We start from the raw sequence: 23,792 nt of genomic DNA on the forward strand, positions 1-23,792 counted from the left end.
GGATGCCCACAGTCCCTAGGTGAGATGCGATGTAGTTTAAAGTGTAGTGCTCCTCTTTAGTGCTGTAATCAGGTAAAACAAACCTGGAAACGACCACCATTTGTAGATATTTGGTTTCTCCTTTGTAAAAGTTGAGCATTCTTCCACCTACCCATTCCACTGTCCCTTCAGAGGGGGATTTCTGACATATAATTGGCATTAGATAGTTTCAGGAATCTAAGGAAGTTCTTCCTCCTCGTCTTACTGTTGGTTTTCCTTTCACTGAAGAGTGATCCCTCGTGAAAGAGGTGTTGGATCTGTTGTTACAGGTATTGGCTCATTAGCCCTAGGAAGCGATGTTCCCGATCCTCTCTCAGGAGCAGATTGTGACAGGAAAGGGCAAAGGGGAATCATAGGATAGAAGGGGGGAACAGAAGCAGAGCAGTTGGATGTGCTAGAGTTGCTGTAACGCAGTTACCACTGAGGGGCCTGGTGTGGGATGGGATGGGGGCAGGGGTGGGACGCCATTGGAGGGCACAGAAAATGAAAGCTGTCTTACTGAAAAAGAAGTGTTAGTTAATTAATTTCCCTTTGTAATCCAAAACCATGAATGTTTTTTGTTGTCTGTCTTCCCAGATATACTGGAGTCCTCATTGAGCTGAAGTTACCCCATGAAATGGACTTCAGTGGAAAAGATGTCAGCGGAGTGTTGTTCCAGTACCCAGACACGGAGGGGAAGGTGGAAGACTTTACAGAACTTGTGGAGAGAGCTCATCAGAGTGGGGTAGGCATACCTTTCTTGTGGGGGTCTATGGAGGTGTATCCCAACTTGTGTTTGTCTGTCTGTCTCTGTCTCTGTCTCTCTCTCTCTGTCTTTTCATGTGCTTTAATTTCTTTACCATTATCACATGGTAAGACTCTCCTTCCTGCCTCCTTGCTGCAAATTTGTTCTGTTCACTGATTCCTGGCACATGGTGGGCACTCACTGCATATTTACTGAATAAGTAGATGAGCAAATGGAGTTCACAGGATATGAATACACTCTGCCAGTCTTCCTGTAGTTAAGGTAATTTGCTACTCTCCCACTAATCTCAGGGAAAGGTAGCAACCTTATTCCTTTTCTCTCATTTCCTTTCTAGAGCCTGGCCTGCTGTGCTACTGACCTTTTAGCTCTGTGCATCTTGAGGCCACCTGGAGAATTTGGGGTAGACATAGCTCTGGGCAGCTCACAGAGATTTGGAGTGCCACTGGGCTATGGGGGACCCCACGCAGCCTTTTTTGCTGTCAGAGAAAGCTTGGTGAGAATGATGCCTGGAAGAATGGTGGGGGTAACAAGGTAAAGGGGCTCATGTTTCTCTCCTTTTATTGTGATTATGATTTCCCCGATTCCTTCTCCTGATCACGAATGTTGATTTCTCTCTGAATTCAGTCGGGCCATGTTGAGTCAGTTAAGGAAATGTACAACGTAGATTCAGAAGAACAATTCTGTTTGGGGTATGAGCTAGTACTTCTCAAACACCATAAATCTGTAAACTTTTTGAAAAATTTTGTGTATAATTTACAACGTAGTTATATTGAAGTCATATAACATATAACACATTTGCTTAGGTTGATGGAAGCCTTGAAAGACTAAGTATTTTAGGCATGTTTTGTATCTAGACAGTTCCTTTCTTAAAAGAATTATGCCACATGGGTCTGTAAGCACAAATGCAAAAAACGTCTATAAACCACATGCTTAGTGCCCTCTGCGTTCCTTCCTAGAGGCTTCCGCCACATGGCCATTTGAGTAATTTCCAAATGTGCTTTCCTGATTGCTTCTCATTGGTGAAATCTCTCAGATTAAAAACAGATGTTCAGTAGTAGTCTTTGTTCCTTAAAAAAAAAAAGGAGAAAAGGAAGGGGGGGCCTAGACACATGCCAGGATTATTACTAGGGAAATTTAGCTTTATCTCTTTGAACTTTGATAAAAGCTGGGCTATTAACATGAATGAGTAGCCTGAATTAGTGAATGATGTGATGATAATATCAAGTTTTTAAAAAATTATATTTTAAAAATTATACCAGATGGCTTTCAAAAAGTTTAGTATATTAATTATCGTTGGCTGATTTTTTTTTTTTTTTTTTTTAAACGGAGTTTTGCTTTGTCACCCAGGCTGGAGTGCAGTGGCTGCTCACTGCAGCCTCCATCTCCCGGGTTTAAGCAATTCTCCTGCCTCAGCCTCCTAAGTAGCTGGGACTACAGGCACCTTGCCATCATGCTCAGCTAATTTTTGTATTTTTAGTAGAGATGGGGTTTCACTCTGTTGGCCAGGATGGTCTTGATCTTCTGACCTCGTGATCCACCCGCCTCATTGTCCCAAAGTGCTGGGATTACAGGCGTGAGCCACTACGCCCGGCCTATTGGCTGATTTTTATAATGAACTTATTTTCCTGAAAAATGGCCCAAGAGGCTGATGAAATAAAGTTGAAGACTGCTGAATGTTGGGTTTATTCAAATTTTTTGTATTAGGGAGGGAAAAATTTTGAGACAAATGGTAAGACTATTACTTCTTCTTTTTTTTAAATAGCCGTAAGGTCGCTTTGTATTTCCAGCGTAGTTGTCCCATATCTGTAGAGGATTGGTTCCAGGACCCCTTTCTCCATGGATGCCCAAATCCATGGATGCGCAAGTCCCTTAAATAAAACAGTGTAGTATTTGCATATAACCTGTGCACATCCTTTTTAAGAAAGGATGTCGCTTTGTCACCAGGCTGGAGTGCAATGGCGCCATCTCAGTTCACTGCACTTCCACCACCCAGGCTCAAGCAATCCTCCCACCTCAGCCTGCCAAGTAGCTGGGACTTCAGGTGTGCACCACTGCATCCAGCTAATTTTTTAAATTTTTTTTGTAAAAACAAGGTTTTACCATATTGCTCAGGCTGGTCTTGGGGCTCAAGTGATTTGCCCATCCAAGTCTCCAAAAATGCTGGGATTACAGGTGTGAGCCACCACGCCTGGCCCCTGTATACTTTAAACCATCTTATAACACCTAAGGCTATGTAAGTAGTTGTTATGCTATATTGTTTTTTAAAAATTTGTGGATTTTTTTTTTCTGAGGCGAAGATTGCAGTGAGCCGAGATCCTGCCAGTGCACTCCAGCCTGGGTGAAAGAGGGAAACTGTTTAAAAAAAAAAAAAATTCAGTCATCCTGTTTAGATTAGAAATTGTTTCTTTATGAACTTGCACTCAAGTATATTTGCTGAATTCACTTCTAGCTGGGAAGGAAAGAAGTAATTCTATTATTTATAGCAGCCCATGGTGCTGTGATTATCTGTGCTAACTGGATGCCTTATTCTTGGTCCAGAGATGCCACTGGGAAAGAAGTGTATCGTCTTGCTCTTCAAACCAGGGAGCAACACATCCGGAGAGACAAGGCTACCAGCAACATCTGTACAGCTCAGGTAAATCACATGTCTGACCTGACCACTGAATGCCTTACGATAGAGAGAAATGAGCTACTCATTCATTCATTCATTCATTTATTCACCACCTCCTGAGCAGTGAGCACACCAGAAATGGCAAGATCTTATTGGTGTAAAAGGCTCATTGTCTTATGAGAACCAAAATACAGTGTTGGCTGGGTGTGGTGGCTCATGTCTGTAATCTCAGCACTTTGAGAGGCCAAGACGGCAGATTACTTGAGCCCAGGAGTTGGAAACCCACCTGGGATACATGGCAAAACCCTGTCTCTATGAAAAATAAAATAAAATAAATTAGCCAGCAGTGGTGGTATGTGCCTGTTGTCCCAAGTACTAGGGAGACTCAGGTGGGAGGATCACCAGAACCTGGGAGGTTGAGGCTGCAGTGAGCCATGATCATGCCACAGCACTCTAGCCTGGGTGACAGAGAGAGACGTTGTCCCCTACTCCTGCCCCCGAAAGAAGTTAAAAAAAAATGCACTGTGTTTTACTGGTGTTCTTTATATGCACACCCTTTGCCTATGCATTCTCTTCATATAAGTGTTTTAATATTAAAAGAACATTATTAGTTTCATTTTACCCATAAATTAAAATATATGTAAATAAAAAGATGGATATCAGGATCTCTAGCGGTCTTGGCTTTGGGCCAGATTTGTTACAGGTGGCAGTTGAGACACCCTGTCTTAGGGCTGAGATGGAGCCTCTCCAGGAATGGGTTGAGGAAGTCACCGTGAGGGCTTTGAGATAACTGTGCTCACGAGGATGGTGGTGGTCCCGAGGCACTCTTTCTGGGAGGTCATAAATGGTATTCTTTTAAAAGGTTGGGATAAAGCAGGAAGAGCTTCCTGGGTTCTGACCAGGGTTCTGGGTTCTGCTCCTTGAGTTGCTCCAGGGCTTAGGTCAAAGTGTTTGTGAAACTCAGCCAACCCCTCGGATCAGTTGGAGGACCACTCCTGAGCATAGGATCCATTCTAAGTGCATCTCCTGTTTTTTTTTTTTTTTTTTTTTTTGAGACAGAGTCTTGTTTCTCCATCACCCAGGCTGGAGTGTGGTGGCACAATCTTGGCTCACTGCAATCTCTGCCTCCCAGGTTCAAGTGATTCTTGTGCCTCAGCCTCCTAAATAGCTGGAATTACAGGCACATGCTACCACACCCAGCTAATTTTTGTATTTTTAGGAGAGACAGGTTTTCATCATGTTGTTGGCCAGGCTGGTCTCAAACTCCTGACCTCAAATGATCGGCCTGCCTGGGCCTTCCAAACTGCTGGGATTATAGGTGTCAGTCATGACACCTGGCCTCTTTTTTTTTTTTTCTTGAGACAGATTCTTGCTCTGTTGCCCAGGCTACAGTGTAGTGGCATGGGCATAGCTCACTGCCGCTTCAACCTCCAGGGCTCAAATTATCCTCCGGCCTCAACCTTCTAAGTAGCTGGGACTATGGGCACGTTCTGCCATGCCCAGCTAACTTTCAAAAACTTTTTTGTAGAGACGAGGTCTCGCTTTGTTGCTCAGGCTGTTCTCAAATTCCTGAGCTCAAGTGATGGCATGAGCCACTGTTCCTGGCCATTGTAACTGCATCTCTTCTATGAAGAGTCAGAGATACCACAGATACTTCAATGGGAGGTGTAGTGTTCTTCCATCTCAGGGCTTTGGCATCTAGAACCACTGCTGAAAGGCTTCCCCAGGAAGGCAGTGGACAATAAAATCTTCTTACAGTTGGTTCTGCAGCCATTGGTCTTTGGAGCCGTTTCCTCAGTTGGTCATTTTGTATTATGTTTTACCTCAGGAAGGTGCTGCTGCTTTTCAGATAAGAGCTCTTCCAGTATCACAGGAAGGCAAGCCGGTGGGCACAGCCTTTTCCTCTGTTGAACAGCAAGCTGATCTTTACAGGATGACCTCACATTCAGTAGTTTACCCTCCATGTGTTGAATTCTCTGCTTACGTTTTCCCTTTCTGTGCAGCTGACTGCTCCTATCTTGCTATTTCTCCCCATGTTTTTCCAGGTTTCCCTCTGATCCTAAGTCCATTTAGGGCCTCAGTTTTCTGCCTCTAGGTTCATGTTCCAGGTAAATGTGGGCTGTCTGCAGTGAACCAGTTATGTTCCTGTTTCTTAATTTCTTCCAGTTCATGTATAGCTGATAATTCATTATTCAACTTGTGTTGAAAAGGTCTGTATCTTTTCCAGCAATTGTTAAAATGTTTGCCCTGGAGACAGGCATACTCCAGCTTGTCTGATTTTCATCCTCTTATTTTGATGCTCTTCTAACTCTACGTTGTCTATTTCACTGCATATATGCCTTTTCATAATTGATTGCATAAAAGAATTACTCATAACTCCAGTTTCACTCTCTTTGTAAGCGTGCACTTCTCCCTGTTTTGTCAGGAGATGAGTGGTGTCTTTTGAGTTGCTCATTTTGCACTGTATGTCTTTGACCCCCGCGTTCTGTTGTAGCAACTGTTCCGCGTTCTTCTCACTCTTGCTCTTCTCGCTTGGCATTGTGGGGGTCCACTTTTAGTTATGCATCATTGATGGGGCATGACTTTTTTTTAATCTCTGAAAGTATGTTAATGAATTTTTTTTTTTTGAGATGGAGTCTGGATCTCTCTCCAGGCTGGAGTGCATGGCGCAATCTTGGCTCACTGCAATCTCCGCCTCCTGGGTTCAAGTGATTCTCCCTCCTCAGCCTCCTGAGTAGCTGGGCTTATAGGTGCTCACTACCACGCCCAGCTAATTTTTGTATTTTTAGTAGAGATGGGGTTTCACCATGTTGGCCAAGATGGTCTCCATCTCTCAACCTTGTGATCCACCCACCTTGGCCTCTCAAAGTGCTGGGATTACAGGCATGAATCACTGTGCCTGGCCAATGAATTCTTTTTTTTTTTTTGAGACGGAGTTTCGCTCTTGTTACCCAGTGCAATGGCGCGATCTCGGCTCACCGCAACCTCCACCTCCTGGGTTCAGGCAATTCTCCTGCCTTAGCCTCCCGAGTAGCTGGGACTACAGATGTGTGCCACCACGCCATGCTAAATCTTTGTATTTTTAGTAGAGACAGGGTTTCACCATGTTAGCCAGGATGGTCTCGATCTCCTTTCCTCATGATCCGCCCATCTCAGCCTCCCAAATTGGGATTACAGGCGTGAGCCACTGTGCCCGGCCAACTTTTCTTATTTTTAATGTAAAACATTTTTAAAACTAGAGATGCTAATCTTACTTTGTTGCCCAGGCTAGTCTCAATCTCCAGGCCTTAAGCAATCCTCCTGCCTCAGTCGCCCAAAGTGTTGGGATCACTGGTGTGAGCCACTGCATCCAGCCTTTTTGGCTTTTCTAAAGTCAGGTGTAGTAAGGAATAATTTATACTTTATTAGCTTTTTTTATTGAGATGTAACTCACCATAAGTTTCACCCATTGAAAGTATTCAGCTCTGGCTTTCTTTTTTTTTTTTTTTTTTTCCGAGACGGAGTTTCGCTCTTGTTACCCAGGCTGGAGTGCAATGGCGCAATCTCGGCTCACCGCAACCTCCGCCTCCTGGGTTCAGGCAATTCTCCTGCCTCAGCCTCCTGAGTAGCTGGGATTACAGGCACGTGCCACCATGCCCAGCTAATTTTTTGTATTAGTAGAGATGGGGTTTCACCATGTTGACCAGGATGGTCTCGATCTCTTGACCTCGTGATCCACCCGCCTCAGCCTCCCAAAGTGCTGGGATTACAGGCTTGAGCCACCGCGCCCAGCCTCAGCTCTGGCTTTCACTGTATTTACAAGGTTGTGCAACTATCACCAGTATTTAATTTCATAATATTTTTATTATCATGCCTGTAATCTCAGCACTTTGGGAGGCCAAGGCAGGCAAATCACAAGGTCAGGAGTTCAAGACCAACCTGGCCGACATGGTGAAACCCCATCTCTATGTAAAGTACAAAAAATTAGCTGGGAGTAGTGGTGGGTACCTGTAATCCCAGCTACTCAGGAGGCTGAGGCAGGAGAATCGCTTGAACCTGGGAGGTGGAGGGTGCAGTGAGCTGAGATTGCCATTGCACTCCAGCCCAGACAACAGAGTAAGACTCTGTCTCAAAAACAAAACAAAATAAAGAATATTTTTATTATTCCTAAAAGAAATTCTATTCCTGTGAAGTAATCACTCCTCATCCCTCTCCCCTTCCTATAGTCCCTGGCAACTACTATTATACTTTCTGTCTCCCTGGATTTGCCTATTCTGAATATTTCAAATAAATGGGATCATACAATATGTGACCTTTTGTACCCAGCTTCTTTGCAAAAGGTTTTCAAGGTTCATCCATACTGTAGCATGAATGTGTGCTTAATTCTTTTCCATGGCTGAGTAATATCCCATTGTTTGGACATACCACATTTTGTTTATCCATTCATCAATGAGTAAACATTTGAGGTGTTTTAAATAAGGCTGCTCTGAACATTTCTGTGTAAATTTTTGTGTGGATGTAGTGTTTTCAGTTCTCTTGGATATATTCCTAGCAATAGAATTGCTGGGTCATATGATAATTCTACGTTTAACTTTTTTGAAGAACTTCCAAACATTTTCCAAAGTGGCTGATTATTTTACTTTTCTACCAGCAGCATATGAATGTCTTAATTTCTTCTTTTTCGCCAATGCTTGTCATTGCCTATCTTTTGGTTATAGCCATCCTATGGATGTGAAGTGATAATCTCACTGTGGTTTTGATTTGCATTTCCCCAATAACTAATGATTTTCAGCATTCATTAGCTTTTGATGCTTTTAAGTACCTTAATTGTATTGTTATTATTTAATTATTTTAGAGACAGGGTCTTGCTGTGTTCCCCTTGCTGGTCTTGAACTCCTGGGCTAAAGCAGTCCTCTTACCTGAGCCTTCTAAAGTGTTGGGACTACAGGTGTGAGACCAGCCCATTGTGTTTTTAAGTTTGTCCGAATTATGAAAGAATTAGTCATTTTTTATTATTTTATTAATTTTTTATTATTGGTCTCTATTTTAGTTTCTTGGTTCTTCTTTTGATATTCTAATGCTCTTTGAAGTTTTAAAAACTGGTTTAATGCTTCTCATCAATCTGTTGTTCAGCCATGTGATATAGTCTCCTGATTGTGGAAGGAGTCATCTCTGGATTAAAAAGGAAAATGAACCAATCCCTACAATGTGGTGGTGGAGGCTTCTGGGGCATTCTGTGAATGTCAGGCCTGTGTTTCTGTTCCCCAGCTACACAGTCATGAGCATTTGGGCACAGTGTGTTACCCATTCTTTACCTCTCCCTTGCCTTCTCCACAGCTGTAAAGTGCTATGGAGTTTCTGTATTTATTTCTGATTGTGGTAAGGGGTCCACAAGAGTGTTTATACTTTGTCTAAGACTTTTAGTACAAGACTGTCTATTTCCGTGTTTTCTGATGTCTCTTTCTCTTCATTTACTTCATTGTCTGCTGACTTCACCTTCTGGCATCTTTGGACACTGTTTCTTATTTTGCATTGGCTTTGTAGAGATTTACTCTAGTAGTCTAGCAGAAAAAAGATGTACCTAACAAAATGGACCCAGTATGGAACATCATTCAACTGTTTTTATTTTTTTATTGCATTTTAGGTTTTGGGGTACATGTGAAGAACATGCAAGATTGTTGCATAGGTGCATACGTGGCAGTGTGATGTGCTGCCTTCCTCTCCATCACCTATATCTGGCATTTCTCCCCATGCTATCTCTCCCCAACTCCCCACCCCCCGCTGTCCCTCCTCTATTTCCCCCGCGACAGACCCCAGTGTGTGATGCTCCCCTCCCTGTGTCCATGTGTTCTCATTGTTCAACACCCACCTATGAGTGAGAACATGCGGTGTTTGATTTTCTGTTCTTGTGTCAGTTTGCTGAGAATGATGGTTTCCCGGTTCATCCATGTCCCTACAAAGGACACGAACTCATCGTTTTTGATGGCTGCATAATATTCCATGGTGTATATGTGCCACATTTTCCCTGTTCAGTCTATCATCGATGGGCATTTGGATTGGTTCCAGGTCTTTGCTATAGTGAACAGTGCTGCAATGAACATTCGTGTGCATGTGTCCTTATAATAGAAGGATTTATAATCCTTTGGGTATATACCCAGTAATGGGATTGCTGGGTCAAATGGCATTTCTATTTCTAGGTCCTTGAGGAATCGCCACACTGTCTTCCACAATGGTTGAACTAATTTACGCTCCCACCAATAGTGTAAAAGTGTTCCTATTTCTCCACATCCTCTCCAGCATCTGTTGTCTCCAGATTTTTTAATGACCGCCATTCTAACTGGCATGAGATGGTATCTCAATGTAGTTTTGATTTGCGTTTCTCTAATGACCAGTGATGATGAGCATTTTTTATTTTTATTTTTATTTTTTTTTATTTGAGACAGAGTTTCGCTCTTGTTACCCAGGCTGGAGTGCAATGGCGCGATCTTGGCTCACCGCAACCTCCGCCTCCTGGGTTCAGGCAATTCTCCTGCCTCAGCCTCCTGAGTAGCTGGAATTACAGGCACGCGCCACCATGCCCAGCTAATTTTTTGAATTTTTAGTAGAGACAGAGTTTCACCATGTTGACCAGGATGGTCTCGATCTCTTGACCTCGTGATCCACCCACCTCGGCCTCCCAAAGTGCCTTTGCCCACTTTTGAATGGGCTTGTTTATTTTTTTCTTGTAAATCTGTTTTAGTTCTTCATAAATTCTGGATATCAGCCCTTTGTCAGATGGGTAGGCTGCAAAATTTTTTTCCCATTCTGTTGGTTGCCGATTCACTCTAATAACTGTTTCTTTCGCCATGCAGAAGCTCTGGAGTTTAATTAGGTCCCATTTGTCTATTTTCGCTTTTGTTGCCAGTGCTTTTGGTGTTTTGGTCATGAAGTCCTTGCCTGTGCCTATGTCCTGAATGGTTTTGCCTAGGTTTTCTTCTAGGGTTTTTATGGTGTTAGGTCTTATGTTTAAGTCTTTAATCCATCTGGAGTTAATTTTAGTGTAAGGTGTCAGGAAGGCGTCGAGTTTCTGCTTTCTGCACATGGCTAGCCAGTTTTCCCAATACCATTTATTAAACAGGGACTCCTTTCCCCATTGCTTGTTTTTGTCAGGTTTGTCAAAGATCGGATGGTTGTAGATGTGTTGTGTTGCCTCCGAGGCCTCTGTTCTGTTCCATTGGTCTATATCTCTGTTTTGGTACCAGTACCATGCTGTTTTGATTACTGTGGCCTTGTAGTATAGTTTGAAGTCCGGTAGTGTGATGCCTCTTGCTTTGTTCTTTTTGCCTAGAATGGACTTGGCTATGCAGGCTCTCTTTTGGTTCCATATGAAGTTTAAGGTGGTTTTTTCCAGTTCTGTGAAGAAGGTCATTGGTAGCTTGTTGGGGATAGCGTTGAATCTGTAAATTACTTTGGGCAGTATGGCCATTTTCACAATATTGATTCTTCCTAACCATGAACATGGAATGTTTCTCCATCTGTTTGTGTCCTCTCTTATTTCGTTGAGCAGTGGTTTGTAGTTCTCCTTGAAGAGGTCCTTTACATTCCTCATTAGTTGTATTCCTAGGTATTTTATTCTCTTTGTAGCAATTGTGAATGGCAGTTCGTTCTTGATTTGGCTCTCTTTAAGTCTGTTATTGGTGTATAGGAATGCTTGTGATTTTTGCACATTGATTTTGTATCCTGAGACTTTGCTGAAGTTGCTTATCAGTTTCAGGAGATTTTGGGCTGAGACGATGGGGTCTTCTAGATATACGATCATGTCGTCTGCAAATAGAAACAATTTGACTTCCTCCTTTCCTATTTGAATAACCTTTATTTCTTTTTCTTGCCTGATTGCTCTGGCTAGAACTTCCAATACTATATTGAATAGGAGTGGTGAGAGAGGGCATCCTTGTCTAGTGCCATATTTCAAAGGGAATGCTTCCAGCTTTTGCCCATTCAGTATGATATTGGCTGTGGGTTTGTCGTAAATAGCTCTTATTATTTTGAGATACGTTCCGTCGATACCTAGTTTATTGAGGGTTTTTAGCATAAAGGGCTGTTGAATTTTGTCAAAGGCCTTCTCTGCATCAATTGAGATAATCATGTGGTTTTTGTCTTTGGTTCTGTTTATATGGTGAATTACGTTTATAGACTTGTGTATATTCAACCAATCTTGCATCCCCAGGATGAAGCCTACTTGATCATGGTGGATAAGCTTTTTGATGTGCTGTTGCAGTTGGTTTGCCAGTATTTTATTGAAGATTTTTGCATCTATGTTCATCATGGATATTGGCCTGAAGTGTTCTTTTCTTGCTGAGTCTCTGCCGGGTTTTAGTATCAGGATGATGTTGGTCTCATAAAATGATTTGGGAAGGATTCCCTCTTTTTGGATTGTTTGGAATAGTTTGAGAAAGAGTGGTACCAGCTTCTGTTTGTATGTCTGGTAGCATTTGGCTGTGAACACATCTGGACCTGTGCTTTTTTTGGGTGGTAGGCTCTTAATTGCTGCCTCAACTTTGGACCTTGTTATTGGTCTATTCAGGGTTTCGACTTCTTCCTGGTTTAGGCTTGGGAGGATGCAAGTGTCCAGGAATTTATCCATTTCTTCCAGGTTTCCTAGTTTATGTGCATAGAGTTGTTTGTAATAATCTCTGATGATGGTTTGTATTTCTGTGGAATCTGTGGTGATATCCCCTTTATCGTTTTTTATTGCATCTATTTGATTATTCTCTCTTTTCTTTTTTATTAATCTGGCTAGTGGTCTATTTTGTTGATCTTTTCAAAAAACCAGCTCCTGGATTTATTGATTTTTTTGAAGAGTTTTTTGTGCCTCTATCTCCTTCAGTTCTGCTCTGATCTTAGTTATTTCTTGTCTTCTGCTAGGTTTTGAGTTTTTTTGATCTTGCTCCTCTAGCTCTTTCAATTTTGATGATAGGGTGTCAATTTTAGATCTTTCCTTGCTTCTCATGTGGGCATTTATTGCTATATATTTTCCTCTAGACACTGCTTTAAATGTATCCCAGAGATTCTGGTATGTTGTCTCTTCGTTCTCGTTGGTTTCAAAGAACATCTTTATTTCTGCCTTCATTTCATTGTTTATCCAGCTGACATTCAAGAGCCAGTTGTTCAGTTTCCATGAAGCTGTGCGGTTCTGAGTTAGTTTCTGAATTCTGAGTTCTAACTTGATTGCACTGTGGTCTGCGAGACTGTTATGATTTCCGTTCTTTTGCATTTGCTGAGGAGTGATTTACTTCCAATTATGTGGTCAATTTTAGAGTAGGTGTGATGTGGTGCTGAGAAGAATGTATATTCTGTGGATTTGGGGTGGAGAGTTCTATAAATGTCTGTTAGGTTTGCTTGTTCCAGGTCTGAGTTCAAGTCCTGGATATCCTTGTTAATTTTTTGTCTCATTGATCAATATTGACAGTGGAGTGTTAAAGTCTCCCACTATTATTGTGTGGGAGTCTAAGTCTCTTTGTAGGTCGTTAAGAACTTGCTTTATGTATCTGGGTGCTCCTGTATTTGGTGTGTATATATTTAGGATCGTTAGCTCTTCTTGTTGCATTGATCCTTTTACCACTATGTAATGTCCTTCTTTGTCTCTTTTGATCTTTGTTGGTTTAAAGTCTATTTTATCAGAGATGAGAATCGCAACTCCTGCTTTTTTTTGCTCTCCATTTGCTTGGTAAATCTTCCTCTATCCCTTTATTTTGAGCCTTTATATATCCTTGCATGTGAGATGGGTTTCCTGGATACAGCACACTGTTGCGTTTTGGCTGTTTATCCAATTTGCTAGTCTGTGTCTTCTGGTTGGGGCCTTTAGTCCATTTACATTTAGGGTTAATATTGTTATGTGTGAGTTTGATCCTGCCATTTTGATGCTAGCTGGCTGTTTTGCCCATTAGTTGATGCAGTTTCTTCATTGTGTTGATGCTCTTTACCATTTGGTATGTTTTTGGAGTGGCTGGTACTGGTTGTTCCTTTCTATGTTTAGTGCCTTTTTCAGGAACTCTTGTAAAGCAGGCCTGGTGGTGATGAAATCTCTGAGTACTTGCTTGTTTGCAAAGGATTTTATTTTTCCTTCACTTATGAAGCCGTGTTTGGCTGGATATGAAATTCTGGGTTGAAAGTTCTTTTCGTTAAGGATGTTGAATATCGGCCCCCACTGTCTTCTGGCGTGTAGGGTTTCTGCTGAGAGATCTGCTGTGAGTCTGATGGGCTTCCCTTTGTGGGTAACCCGACCTTCCTCTCTGGCTGCCCTTAGCATTTTCTCCTTCATTTCAACCCTGGTGAGTCTGACGATTATGTGCCTTGTGGTTGCTCTTCTTGAGGAATATCTTTGTGGTGTTCTCTGTATTTCCTGGACTTGAATATTGGCCTGCCTTGCTAGGTTGGGGAAGTTTTCCTGGATAATATCCTGAAGAGTATTTTCCAGCTTGGATTCATTCTCTCCATCACATTCAGGTACACCTATCAAACGTAGATTAGGTCTTTTCACATAATCCCATATTTCTTGGAGACTTTGTTCATTCCTTTTTACCCTCTTTTTCTCTAATCTTGCCTTCTCATTTTATTTCACTGAGTTGATCTTCGACCTCTGATATCCTTTCTTCTGCTTGGTCAATTCGGCTGTTGAAACTTGTGTATGATTCACAAAGTTCTCATGTTGTGTTTTTCAGCTCCATCAATTCCATTATATTCCTCTCTGAGTTGTTTATTCTCATTAGCATTTCGTCAAATCTTTTTTCGAGGTTCTTAGTTTCTTTGCATTGGGTTACAACATGTTCTTTTAGCTCACAGAAGTTTCTTATTACCCACCTTCTGAAGCCTGATTCTGTCAATTCATCATACTCATTCTCCATCCAGCCTTGTTCCCTTGCTGGCGAGGAGTTGTGATCCCTTGTAGGCGGAGAGGCGTTCTGGTTTTGGGTGTTTTCATCCTTTTTGCACTGGTTTCTTTCCATCTTTGTGGATTTGTCCACCTGTCGTCTTTGTAGTTGTTGACTTTCAGATTGGGTCTCTGAGTGGACGTCCATTTGTTGATGATGAAGTTATTTCTTTCTGTTTCTTAGTTTTCCTTCTAACAGTCTGGCCCCTCTGTGTAGGACTGCTGAGGTTCACTGCAGGCTCTGCTTGCCTGGGGATCACCTGCAGTGGCTGCAGAACAGTAAGGGTTGCTGCCAGTTTCTTCTTCTGCTATCTTTGTCCCAGAAGGATACCCGCCAGATGTCAGTCTGAGCTCTCCTTTATGAGGTGACTCTTTGGATATACAGGGGTCAGGGAGCTGCTTGAGGAGACAGTCTGTCCTTTATAGGAGCTCAAGTGCTGAGCTGTGAGCTCCATTGTTCATTCAGAGCTGCTGGGCAGGTAAGTTTAAGTCTGCTGCAGCAGAACTCATAAACGCCCCCCCTTTTTTTTCCCCCAGGTGCTCTGTCCCAGGGAGTTAGGGCTTTATTTATGAGTTTCTTATGTGCTGCTGGTTTTTTTCAGGGCTGTCCTGCCCAGCGAGGAGGCAGCCTAGTCACTGTCTGCCTACAGAGGATTTGCTGAGCTGCTGTGGGCTCTGCCCAGCGGCCCTATGAACTTCCCTGCAGTCCTGTTTATACGGGTGTAGTTAGAACTGTCTCAGCAATGGCGGCCCACCTCTATAATGGCTGACTCTCTCTGTAATGGCGGGCTGCCTCGGCAATGGCGGGCTGCCTTGGCAATGGCAGGCTGCCTCAGCAATGGCAGACTACCTCCGTAGTGGTGGACTGCCTCGGTAATGGTGGACGCTCCTCCCCCGCAGAGCCGGACCATCCTGGGTTCCGCTGTGCTTACTGTGAAACTCTCAATCCAGAGCATTTCCGATTGCTGTTTTTTTGTGGGGGTGGGACCAGCCGAGCCTGATCACCTGGCTCCCTGCCTCAGAGCCCCCCTTTTTTTTTTTTTTTAAGTTGAATGGTCGACTCTGTCTCCCAGGTGTTCCAGCCGCCTGTTGAAAAGGCACCGGGATCTGTGTGATTTCCCATGCGGCGACCCACTGTGCCAGCTGAAACAGCTGTGCTGTGATTCATGGCACTTTTTTGCCCGGGTATCTCCTGGCCTGGCTCCCTGTTTCAGTCCCCTTTTTAATCAGATGAATGGGCGACTCTGTGTCTCCCATTCATCAGCTAAAATGGCACCCAGACCCGTGTATTTTGTATGGAGAACTGCCGCACCGGGGTGCTGGCAAAAACAGCCATGCCAGGCAAACAGTCGTGCCGGCCAAAATGGCTGGGCTGGTGACCTGTGGGGCTCCTCCGCCTGGGAATCTCCTGGTCTGTGGGCAATAAAAATCTGCCTGGAAATGCAGTATCCAGTCACCCTCCACACTTTTGCTGGGAGCTGCAATCCTGAGCTTCTCCTAATCAGCAATCTTCCATTCAACTGTATTTTGCAGAGATAGGGTTTTGCATTGTCAACTGGGCTGGAGTCCATCCAGTGATGCAATCACAGGTGACTGTAACCTTAAAGCCTTAATTCAAGTGATCCATCTCAGCTTCTGGAGTCACTGGGACTACAGTTGTGCACCACCTTGCTCCCAGCTGAGTTGCACATTTCCATTTTGGCCAGTCCTTTGCCACAAATTCTACATTCAACCATCGTTGGCAGAAGTTCAGCCTCTATTGTTTTATTTATGGTTTTAGGAGAATTTTATTCCTGAAGCCCTTGGATGTTTGAACATTGTGAACATTGCTTGTTCCTTTTTATTCTTGAAGAACTGCCCAGTTGAGTGTAAAATTCTCAGATCTCACTTTTTCTCCCTGAGGTCTTTATTGCTTCACTGATATTGCTTCTTAATGTCTGATGGTAGTCTGATCTTTGCCCTTAAGGGTGACATGCTTTTGTTGCATGGATGAAGCCCTTTGTAATGGTCCAATGTGAAGGTTTAGTATAGTAATAACTCCAGGGTATCTTGGAGGCCATTTCACTCCACGTAGTTGGGCAGGTTATATACTAATTGTCTTCAACTATCAAAGAATGTAGGAAATCTGATCACCTTGTTTTATCCCTGTCTTCAGTTCTGGCATCCCAAGTCAGGTAATTACTCCCTCCCACTAATTGTCCTCCATCACATGATTCTTTAAATGATCCTTTAAATGTTCTTATCCTTTAGGCCCTCTTGGCGAATATGGCTGCCATGTTTGCAATCTACCATGGTTCCCGTGGGCTGGAGCATATTGCTAGGAGGGTACATAATGCCACTTTGATTTTGTCAGAAGGTGAGTTGGTAATCTGTCTAAAACTTTTGGGCATAATAAAACTGATAAAGTAGAGTAAGTAAAATTGAAAACATTGTATGTCCAATACTATTTGCAAAATTAAAAGTCAAATGAGAAACCAGGAAAGGTACTTTCAACATCTATGAGTATTTTGTTATTGTTGTTGTTTCTTTCTTTTTTCTTTTTTTTTTTTGAGATGGAGTCTTGCTCTGTCTCCCATGCTAGAGTGCAGTGGTGCAATCTCGGCCCACTGCAGCCTCCACCTCCCGGATTCAAGTGATTGTCCTGCCTCAGTCCTTAGGTAACTGGGATTAAGGTGCACGCTGCCATGTCCAGCTAATTTTTGGTAAAGACAGGGTTTTGCCATGCTTTCCAGGCTGGTCTCGAACTTCTGACCTCAAGTGATCTACCCACTTTGGCCTCTCAAAGTGCTGGGTTTACAGGTGTGAGCCACCATGCCTGGCCTAGACTGAGTGTTAGTATTTTTTTCTCTTTTACTTCTGGTAAGCTGTGATTTTTTTTTTTTTTTTTTGAGATAGAGTCTTGCTCTGTCACCAGGCTGGATGGAGTGCAGTGCCATAATCTCGGCTCACTGCAACCTCTGCCTTCTGGTTTCAAGCAATTCTCCTGCCTCAGCCTCCTGAGTGGTTGGGATTATAGGCAACTGCCACCAAGCCTGGCTAATTTTTGTATTTTTAGTAGAGACAGGGTTTCACCATGTTGGCCAGGCTGGTCTCAAACTCCTGACCTCGTTATCCACCTGCCTCAGCCTCCCAAAGTGCTGGGATTACAGGCGTGAGCCACACTGTGATATTTTTAATATGCAGAACTCTTACTCTCCCACCAGCCCCAAACATAAGAAAGATGAACTCCCTAATATAAAAATGGGCAAAGAACTTTAAATGTAATTTTAAAAGAAATAATTATAGAAATAAAGGGCCAATAGACATATATAAAATTTTAGCCTTGCTATTAATCAAAGAAATATAAAATAAAGCAATAAAATAGTGTTTATCCCATTACATTGGCAATCAGAAGAATGCTGTTATTTAGTGAGCTGGACATGGTGACTTGTGTCTGTAATCTCAGCTACTCTGGAGGCTGAGCCAGGAGGATTGCTTGAGGCCAGGAGTTCAAGACCAACCTGAGCAAGTGAGACCTCATCTCTATAAAAAAATTAAAATAGGCCAGGCGTGGTGGCTCATACTTGTAATCTCAGCACTTTGGGAAGCTAGGGCGGGTGGATCATAAGGTCAGGAGTTCAAGACCAGTCTGACCAATATGGTGAAACTACATCGCTACTAAAAATACAAAAATTAGTATGGTGGCACCCGCCTGTGGTCCCAGCTACTCTGGAGGCTGCGGCAGGAGAATCACTTGAACCCAGGAGGCAGAGGTTGCAGTGAACCGAGATCGCTCCACTGCACTCCATCCTGAGCAACAGACTGAGACTCTGTCTCCAAAAAAAAAAAAAATGAAGTGATTAAATCATGGTACATCCATATGTTTGACTATTATGTAGCCATTAAAAATGATTTAAGACAGTGATCTATAGGAAAGCATAGATGAGATCAAGTGTGGTGGTTCACACCTATAATCCTCTCATTTTGGGAGGCTAGGTGGAAGGATTGCTTCAGTTCAGGAGTTCAAGGCCAACCTGAGAAACATGGCAAGATCCCTCTTTTCAAAAAATTAAAAAAATTAGTGGCCAGGTGTGGTGGCATGGGCCTGTGATCCCAGTTACTTGGGAGGCTGAGGCAAGAGGATTTCTTGAGCTTAAGCCCAGGAATTTGAGAGTGCAATCAGCTCTGATCATGCCCCTGCATTCCAGACTGGGCAACAGAGTGAAACCCTATCTCTTAAAAAAAAAAAAAAAAAGGTATAATGAAATATAAATATATATCTGATAGTTCCTGCTCCCCCCGTTTCTTGAGATATAATACACCAAAATACAAGCAGTAATGTAATTTTTATCGAGATTTTCCTTACTGTTTTATATGTATTTCATAATTTTCTATAGCATAATAATAAACATGTTTAGTTTTTTTTTAAAAAAAAGCAATCACCAAAACACTGCCCAGGACCAGCAACAGAGTCTAGTAGAATTTATCTCTTTATTACTCTGTGACATGTCAATGGCTGAGGAGCAGGTTTCGTTATCAGAGATTGGGGGCTCTCCCATCTTGTCTAGGTCTCAAGCGAGCAGGGCATCAACTCCAGCATGACCTGTTCTTTGACACCTTGAAGATTCAGTGTGGCTGCTCAGTGAAGGAGGTGTTAGGCAGGGCTGCTCAGCGGCAGATCAATTTTCGGCTCTTTGAGGATGGCACAGTAAGTCAAATTTTCAGTATTTTCACCAGTTTTTCAAATTCTCACATCCTTTCTCATTAAAAGCTTTCCTCTTTGTTTTTAAAAAGAAAACTTTAGGCACAGTCTATTTTTTCATAAACCAGTTTTATTTACAATATGCAATACTCTGATCTTTTCAGTAAAGGATCATTCACCCTCTGCTTTCTTTTAATACTTTATGTTTTCATATGTGGGACTGAAATGCACATATTTTGCTTATAATACTCTCTTCACAGTATGACTGATGGTTTAAGATAAAGGCTCTGATAACTGATATGGTAGTATAGGTAAAGGGAAGGAAAAGATAAGCATGTCTAGCTCTAACAGGGAGTGTCCTGCAACCATGGAATGTTAGAGCTCACAGGTGGCTGGCTAAACTCCCAGCCTTGTGAAGCCTGGGACTGGCCCAGCCACCTTCCTCTAAGCATTAGCTTGGATATAATGGTACCCTGTTATTTTGGAATGGTGGGATTTTGTTTAGCACCATCTCCCCTTTGACCTCTCTTGGGATTCCTCCACTGATCTTGCAATTTAGAGTTGATGTTTTCCATTTTGTTTTTTGTTTCTGTAGCTTGGTATTTCTCTTGATGAAACAGTCAATGAAAAAGATCTGGACGACTTGTTGTGGATCTTTGGTTGTGAGTCATCTGCAGTAAGTAAAATAAAAACATGCATTCCTCGTCATGACTATTAGAGATGGTAGCAAAGGTAGCTTATCCTCTGAATGTGAGGGAGAAGGGACCCAAGTGGGACATTGGTAGCTTGCTGTTAAAATTACTCCACTGACTGTCCCTTGTTAGTCACTGCTGACAGCTGGAGGTCACTACTCTAGGGCTCCAGCCAGTATTATGCAGCTAGGCTAGTTGGAAAGATTGTTAATGATATTTAATTGAAACTGCCTCTAATACAAAGATTCAAGATGTTGGCATCTTGGTTATGTGATTCATTGGAAAATTATGATACTCATTTAATACATATCTATTGAGGACTCAATATATGCCAGGTGCTATGCTAGGCCCTGAGGATACAGTGGTGAATTAGACATGCTTTCTGTCCTCATGGAGCTTACAGTTTCTTAGGGATTCAGACAAACAAGCTCAAGATTAGAATCCAGGTGGGTGATATGTGAAGATGTTTTGGGAATTCACAGGATGAGCTCCTTACCAACAAGATGAGCAGGAGTTATCTAGACCAAGATGGCACAGTGAAGGGAAAGGAAGAGGGGTCTGAGTGTGCTAGACGCTGGAGAAAGCAGTCACAAAGGCTGGGAGAGCAGCTACATGAAAGCTATAAGCAGTTCAGTGTAATGAGTTGCTTTCTAAAATAATGAAGTAGCAGGGACAAGCAAGAGAAGAGTTACCATTTCATGGCATGAGAGTGAAAGAGAGCAGACAGTAGCTGCCTAGACCTGTGACAAGGAGCCAATCACAGCAGTCTACAGCCTGGTGTGTATTAGTCACGAAGTAAATATTTGTTGAATGGATCGATTAAAGGAAGTAAGTAGAAATACCTTCAAGAGTGCTGAGTGGTGTTGTCTTGGTTATCTGTGTCCTCTTTGAGAGACGACTTCAAAGGATTATGCCAGATAACATTCATAAATCATCAAAGAAGCATCACAACGTTCTCTTTCAAACTTCAATTAATAAGCAGGACTCAGCTCCTTCTCTGTGGAACTCTGCACTACATTTAATCACAGATATTTGGTTAATGCATTTGAGAAATGTTTCTGGAGCATCACTAAGGGGTCAAGAGGGCCATTGTTTTAGTTCATTTGCATTGTATAAAGGAATATCTGAGACCAAGTAATTTACAAAGAAAAGAGGTTTATTTGGCTCACAGTTCTGCAGGCTGTGCTGTGCAAGAAGCATCTGCTTCTGGTGAGGGTTTCAGGAAGCTTCCTCTCTTGGAGAAAGTGGAAGGGGAGCAGGAATTACATGGTGAGAGAGAAAGGAAAAGAGAGAGGAGGGAGGTGCCAGGTTTTTTTTAACAATTACTTCTCATCAATTCTCATGGGAACTAGTAGGGTGAGAACTCACTTATTACTGTGAAGACAGCACCAAGCCCATCTTCAACATTGGGGATCACATTTCACCCTGAGATCTGGTGGGGACAAATATTCAATCTGTATTAGCTGTATTATTAGCCTGGGGAGGAATAAGGATCAAGCCATGTATTCATTATATATGCTGGATATTCAACCTTTATCAGATACATGACTTACACATATTTTCTTCCCTTTGGGTAGTCTCTTAACTTTCTTGATAATGTTCTTTGATGCACACACATTTTAAATTTTATTGAAATTCAATGTATCTAATTTTTTTGTACATTTATTGTTATTCCTTTGGTGTCACATTTAAGAAACTATTGCCAGATCGGTCATACAGATCTGCCCATGAGATTTAGTAGTTTTCGCTTTTAAGTTTATATCTTTGGCCAGACACAGTGGCCCACACCTGTAATCCCAGCACTTTGGGAAGCCAAGGCAAGCAGATTGCTTGAGGCCAGAAGTTCGTGACCAGCCTGGGCAGCATGGTGAAATCCCATCTCCAGAAAAATACAAAAATCAGCCAGGCGTGGTGGCATGTGCCTGTAGCCCCAGCTACTCAGGAGGCTGAGGCAGAAGAATCAAGCCCAGTAGACCGAGGCTACAGTGAGTCGAGATTTTTGTGTCACTGCACTCCAGCCTGGGTGCCAGAGCAAGACCCTGTCTCGAAAAATAATAAATAAATAAATAAATAAAATTATATATTTGATCCATTTTGAGTGCTTTGTGGCCCAGCCATTCAGAAGCCTGCATGTCCACACGTGGCTCTAGATACATCTCTGGCCCATTGTCTCTGTTTCTCCTTCAGGAACTGGTTGCTGAAAGCATGGGAGAGGAGCGCAGAGGTATTCCAGGGTCTGTGTTCAAGAGGACCAGTCAGTTCCTCACCCATCAAGTGTTCAACAGGTTTGTGTGTCTTGTGTGACTTCTGCGTTTTGTGCCGTGACAATCCGCTAGGGAGCTCGGCAGAGAGCCGCTATTGACTTCGTCTGCTGTGGCCTGGTTATTGTCACTCAGCCATGGCTCATAAGTATCTTATCCTGGTAAGGATCCCGTTCCTGACTTGGGAAAAGTACACTTCGTTTCCTGGCGGCTCTGCTCCCTTTGCACAGTCAAGAAGCAGGGATTTAAGATGAATAATTGCCAGGCTGAAGTTCATTCCCAGGAGCCCTAAATCCTCTTCTTCCCAACCTTTAACGCATGCCCACAGGCAGCTTCTTGTCCAAGGCAACCTCAGAGGTTTGTGGGAGTCTGTGCACTTCTCTCTGAGTGTAGTTGACATATTGCCCACGGCCAAAATCGATCTGCATTTTGAAGGTAGATTTCGGTGTGTCTTATATTGCAGGAGGATGTGCATGGACGCATATCTGCTTTTTGCGACCCTAATTCTGCATTTTGTGTTCACAGCTACCACTCTGAAACAAATATTGTCCGGTATATGAAGAAACTGGAAAATAAAGACATTTCCCTTGTTCACAGCATGATTCCACTGGTAGTTATTTGTGGCCTTTTTTTTTCTCATTTCAAAGCTACCGCAATCCCACCTCTTTTGTTCCTACCTAAAACACTCCAAGAGCGACGAAGGGGTGGCCATGCGGGGAGAGTGGAGGGTTGATTGATGGCGTATAGAAAATCACTAACTCGGTACATTTTGGATGTGCTTCTTTAAAGGGATCCTGCACCATGAAGCTGAATAGTTCATCTGAACTCACAGTAAGTAGCTCACTTCTTTAAGTGGATACTCAGCAAGGGGCGGTGTTCTAGCATCCACTGAAGCTTAGAACTAGTGAAATCTACTGGGACTGTGATTCTGTGATTGAAGAACTATTTTAATAAGTATTTACGTTGCTATTCAACAATCTTGGAAGACACCTTGTATTTCTCACAACTTCATCATTTAAATGTATGGGTAAACTTTATTTTATATATATTTTTTGAGACGGAGTTTCGCTCTTGTTACCCAGGCTGGAGTGCAATGGCGCGATCTCGGCTCACCGCAACCTCCGCCTCCTGGGTTCAGGCAATTCTCCTGCCTCAGCCTCCCGAGTAGCTGGGACTACAGGCGCGTGCCACCATGCCCAGCTAATTTTTGTATTTTTAGTAGAGACGGGGTTTCACCTTGTTGACCAGGATGGTCTTGATCTCTTGACCTCGTGATCCACCCGCCTCAGCCTCCCAAAGTGCTGGGATTATAGGCGTGAGCCACCGCGCCAGGCCAACTTATTTTTTTTTTTAATTAATGAAATGTATATGGTATTATATGCCTTTCTATCCTATCCCTCACCTGCTCCCACCCCCTTTTAAACCTGCCATAGTAAAAGCTTTTTAAAAAAATTTGTTTATAGTTCTAAATCTCAGGTATAATTAAGAAGCTTAAGCCTTCTTTCCAGAAATCCATTCCTGTATCAGAAAGATAGGAGTTCAAGTCAATGGAAGATTTGCGTAACTCGCTCTTGTGGTTGACAAGTATCTTTACTAGGCCAGGATCCATTTTAGCAAAGCTTTTTTTTCTTTCATTTCTTACATTTATTCTGATGTGGCAAATCGTACTAGACAAAAGAAATCATTTTATATTGTGATAAGACGATTTCCCTCCCCATTCATTTTTTTAAAAAATAGAAATTGTGTCTTGCCATATTGGCCAGTCTGGTAGCCTGAAGCAATCCTCCTACCTCAGCCTCCTGAAGTTCTGGAATTATAGGTGTGAGCCACTGTGCCTGGTCTACCCATTTATTTTTGCATTTGTTTCTTGTTCCG

The 23,792-nt window shown here is 42.7% G+C and overlaps 1 protein-coding gene across 2 annotated transcripts in view; it reads left to right on the plus strand.

Moving 5' to 3' along the window:
* Positions 1–23,792, plus strand: part of GLDC (glycine decarboxylase) — a 110,468-nt gene that overhangs the window by 40,511 nt on the left and 46,165 nt on the right. For both annotated transcript variants that reach the window (XM_064381851.1, XM_064381855.1), the window contains 9 exons: positions 616–763; positions 1,119–1,315; positions 3,323–3,419; positions 16,534–16,639; positions 18,831–18,970; positions 19,560–19,640; positions 21,844–21,941; positions 22,443–22,527; positions 22,707–22,748. In XM_064381851.1, the coding sequence (XP_064237921.1) occupies positions 616–763; positions 1,119–1,315; positions 3,323–3,419; positions 16,534–16,639; positions 18,831–18,970; positions 19,560–19,640; positions 21,844–21,941; positions 22,443–22,527; positions 22,707–22,748 (994 nt within the window). The remainder of the gene's footprint in view (positions 1–615; positions 764–1,118; positions 1,316–3,322; positions 3,420–16,533; positions 16,640–18,830; positions 18,971–19,559; positions 19,641–21,843; positions 21,942–22,442; positions 22,528–22,706; positions 22,749–23,792) is intronic.

The sequence above is a fragment of the Aotus nancymaae genome, unplaced genomic scaffold (genome assembly GCF_030222135.1).
Source record: "Aotus nancymaae isolate 86718 unplaced genomic scaffold, 86718_ANA_hifiasm-v0.15.2.pri h1tg000003l, whole genome shotgun sequence".
Taxonomy (NCBI): Eukaryota; Metazoa; Chordata; class Mammalia; order Primates; family Aotidae; genus Aotus; species Aotus nancymaae.